At 63.0% G+C, this 3,303-nt stretch overlaps 1 protein-coding gene across 1 annotated transcript in view; it reads right to left on the reverse strand.

Annotated features, from left to right (window-relative positions):
- Nucleotides 1-781: 781 nt before the first annotated feature.
- Nucleotides 782-3,303, reverse strand: part of RPUSD4 (RNA pseudouridine synthase D4) — a gene marked incomplete at its 5' end in the record, with an annotated part of 5,950 nt that continues 3,428 nt past the window's right edge. Inside the window, 4 exon segments of the mRNA XM_014588812.1 lie at nt 782-1,155; nt 1,651-1,748; nt 3,010-3,154; nt 3,223-3,289. Of these exon segments, the coding sequence (XP_014444298.1) occupies nt 916-1,155; nt 1,651-1,748; nt 3,010-3,154; nt 3,223-3,289 (550 nt within the window).

Raw genomic sequence — 3,303 nt, forward strand, 5'->3', positions numbered from 1 at the left:
ACGCCCAGGACAGGCCTGCTGCCAACACAGGCTTCTAACTGGCGGCACCCCGGACCCGCCGAAGCCGCCCCCGGTCAGGTGCCACCTGAGCCAAGACGGCAGCCGTCCCCAGGCTTCTCTCCCATCGCACACGGCCTGCACCCCAACTCAACCTGCAAGGAGACTGCCCGCTGCCTCGGTGGCTTTTTCTTTTTTTTTTTTTTGGAGAGGTTTTTCACTACAGGGCGTGTGCTCTTACCAGAGACAAAGCGAGAAATCACCCCCCAGGGGGGATGGTCACGCTGCAATCCCTTCTCCTCCATTCTCCTCTCGGGATCTTGGGGACGCACGCACACGCGCCCGGTGTGAGTTTTAAGCCACCAGGTCCGGGATGTGAACCGTGGTCGACTACGTGGGAGTCCAGTGACATAGCCACCACCAGCAGGAGCGGGGCCCAGGGTCCGCACCCTGGTGTTCCCCTCTGCGTTCTCGCTCAGCCAAGCCCTCTGGGCTCCCCCAGGACCCCCTCACAGGCTCAGTGGAACCATGAGTCACTGGGTGACGGACAGGCCCCGCCCCATGAGATGCTCAGTACCACGGGGAGCCCCGGCCTGGGAGCCCCTGGCAGTGCGCAGGCTTTCTGCGGGTGAAGACCGCTGCAGCACGACCGGCCCTCCGCCTCCCCTTTCCAACCACCACCCTGCCTGATCCGGGCTCTCTTGCGAGGAGGTCCTCGCCAAGATTCCTGGGCCGCTCACAACGTGGCTGCTCCACGGCGTGGCTGCTCCACGGCATGACCGAGCCATCTGCAAATAGACTTTATTCCCCAAGAAAAGCCCCAAGTGCTGGGTTTCCGCAGTTTGTCCTGCCCGGGTCCTCTGTTCTGCCCCAAGCGGGAAGTCACACGAGTCTAGAGTAACGTCGAACCGTCTGGCGTCAGCGTGCTCCCAGGCACCCAGCTTCGTGGTCCTCACTTCGATCCTGACTCGGGAACTCCAGACCCAGACGGCGCAGCGAGTGCACGAAGAAGCGGGGAAGCGGGCACACCAAGTGGAGCTCTTCCTTCCTGGGCCCCAGGGCCGGCAGGACCAGCTGCCGGGCATGCAGGTGCAGGGGGAGGTGGCGGGCCTTCGACTGCTCCAGCCCCAGCTTCTTCAGGGTACCAGAAGGCAGCTTCTGCAGTAAGACGGGCGGACCTGGGGGTGAGGCTGATGCGCCACGGTCGCCCAGGGCCAGGGGCCCTCCTCTCGAGGGAGCCCGTGCCAGCCCCGTGCAGTCTCGGAGGGCCTGCTTCAGGGTGTGTCTAGGGAGGGCTGGGAACCCAGGTGGGGGCAGAGCCAGCACCCAAAGGCACCCTTTCTGGCGCGTGCCCTGCCTCCCAAGCCCGGGCGGCAACTAAGGGTGACAGCTCCCCAGCACCTGCCTTCAGCCCTTACGGCAGCCCCTGCCCACAGCTGCCCCGCGAGCCCTCGGGGCACACACGGAGGAAGCGCTGAGCCTTTGCTGACGGATCCTGCAGCTCGTGGGGACAGTAACGGCTGCTGAGTCTCCAGGACCCATACCCAGCCCAGTGCTGTGTCTGGGGACAATCGGGATCCTGGCTGCGAAGCACAGCAACTTTCAACCAGGAGAGATAGGTGTCCCCCTCGCCTCAATGGGTCACCAAATTACCTGGGGGGCCAACTTGTTCCAGTCTGAGTACTTGTGGTCACCGAGGATTGGGCAGTCCAACCCGAAAGACAGGTGAACACGGAGCTGGTGCTTCACTCCTGAGAGAGAGGGGACAGGCATGGGGGAGATTAAGGGGACCCGTGTGGGGAGCGACAGAGAGAGAGGGGACACGTGTGGAGAGCCACGGAGCTGCCAGGGCTGGCTTCTGTGCCAACCACACCAAGCCAAAGCACACCCAGTACTGCCCAACTAACGGCACACCGTACCCCGGGTTGCAGCACCCACTGTACCCCATGAATGCGTGCCATGGCTACTTGCCAGTTAACGAGCACTTATTTTTAATAAGTTACGAGAAGCTGTAGGTGCACCAGCTGGCCTGGGAAGCCCACAGCTCAGACACCCTGTGACCCGGCCCGTGAGCCCCGTGCCACCATGTGGCCCCGGCATGCCCCCGGGCTGCCACTACCGCAGCCTCAGACACCTTGCTGAGTATCGGCAAACAGTGCTTTTCAGGAAAATCCGCTACAGGTTGCCCTGCTCAGCAGGGACAGAGAGGGGAAGAGAGAGCGCCCGGGGGATGACCATACCAAGCACTCCCCTTCCATCCTCCTCTCGGATTTTGCACATGTATGCATACATGTCTGGTGAGGGTTCAAGCCACTGGGTCTGGGACTTGAACTACCTGCTGCCGGCCAGGTGTGTGCATATGCCCAGTGTGATTTTCAAGCCACCAGGCCAGGACTCAAACTGCACAGGATGTGTGGCCTTAACCACTAGGGAACGGGGCCGGCCCAGCACTGGTTTCTTTTTTTTGGGAGAGGTTTTTGCTAGAGGGTGTGTGCGCTCGCCAGAGAGACAGAAAGCGAGAAATCACCCTCCAGGGGGGATGGCCACATTGCAATCCCTTCTCCATTCTCCTCTTGGGATCATGGGCAAGCACACACACGCACCTGGCATGAGTTTAAGCCACCGTGTCTGGGACTCGAACCACAGTCAACTACTTGGGAGTCCAGCGACATAGCCATTACACTAGCTGGTCTCAAGCTCTAATTGTGGTCAGGCTAAAAAGAGCTTGCAGTACACACAGACAGTACACAGACGTGTCTCCACTCAGCCGGCTGCCGTGAACAGGCCCGCCCGGCCTGCGCCCGCCCTGGGTGCCTCCCCCAGCGGAACGCAGGCAAGGACGGTGCACGCCCTCTGCTGCCCTGGGCCTGCGTGGGGTCTGGCTTGGGGCAGCATGCGCTCCTACCGCTCCTGGGGCCCTGCTGCTCAGAGCTCGGCAGCGCCCAGTGCGTGCCGGGCTGGGCTCAGGCTCCAGACTCCAGCTCTGGACTCCCGCGGCAGACGGGGCCTCACCCGTGATGGGCTGGAGCTCCACGAGGGCGGAAGAGCACGTGCTGCTGAGTGCCTGGTACCGCGTGACTGCGACCCGTGCGTCCCGAGGGGGCCGCACCTTCACTGCCTTCCCGTGGTCCATACGGTAGCTCGGGGACAGCGTCATCTGAACCCAGAGAGACTGTGCTGTGATAGCTGCGGGGAGCAAAGCCCGGGCGGGGGGGTGCCACTCACCTTGTGGTGCCGCTGCCCGCTGCACACCTCCCTCTCGACGATGGGGATCTCCACCACTCCTGCCGTGCGCTCGGGGGCGCC

The sequence above is a fragment of the Tupaia chinensis genome, unplaced genomic scaffold, assembly GCF_000334495.1.
Source record: "Tupaia chinensis unplaced genomic scaffold, TupChi_1.0 Scaffold000037_4, whole genome shotgun sequence".
Classification (NCBI taxonomy): domain Eukaryota; kingdom Metazoa; phylum Chordata; class Mammalia; order Scandentia; family Tupaiidae; genus Tupaia; species Tupaia belangeri.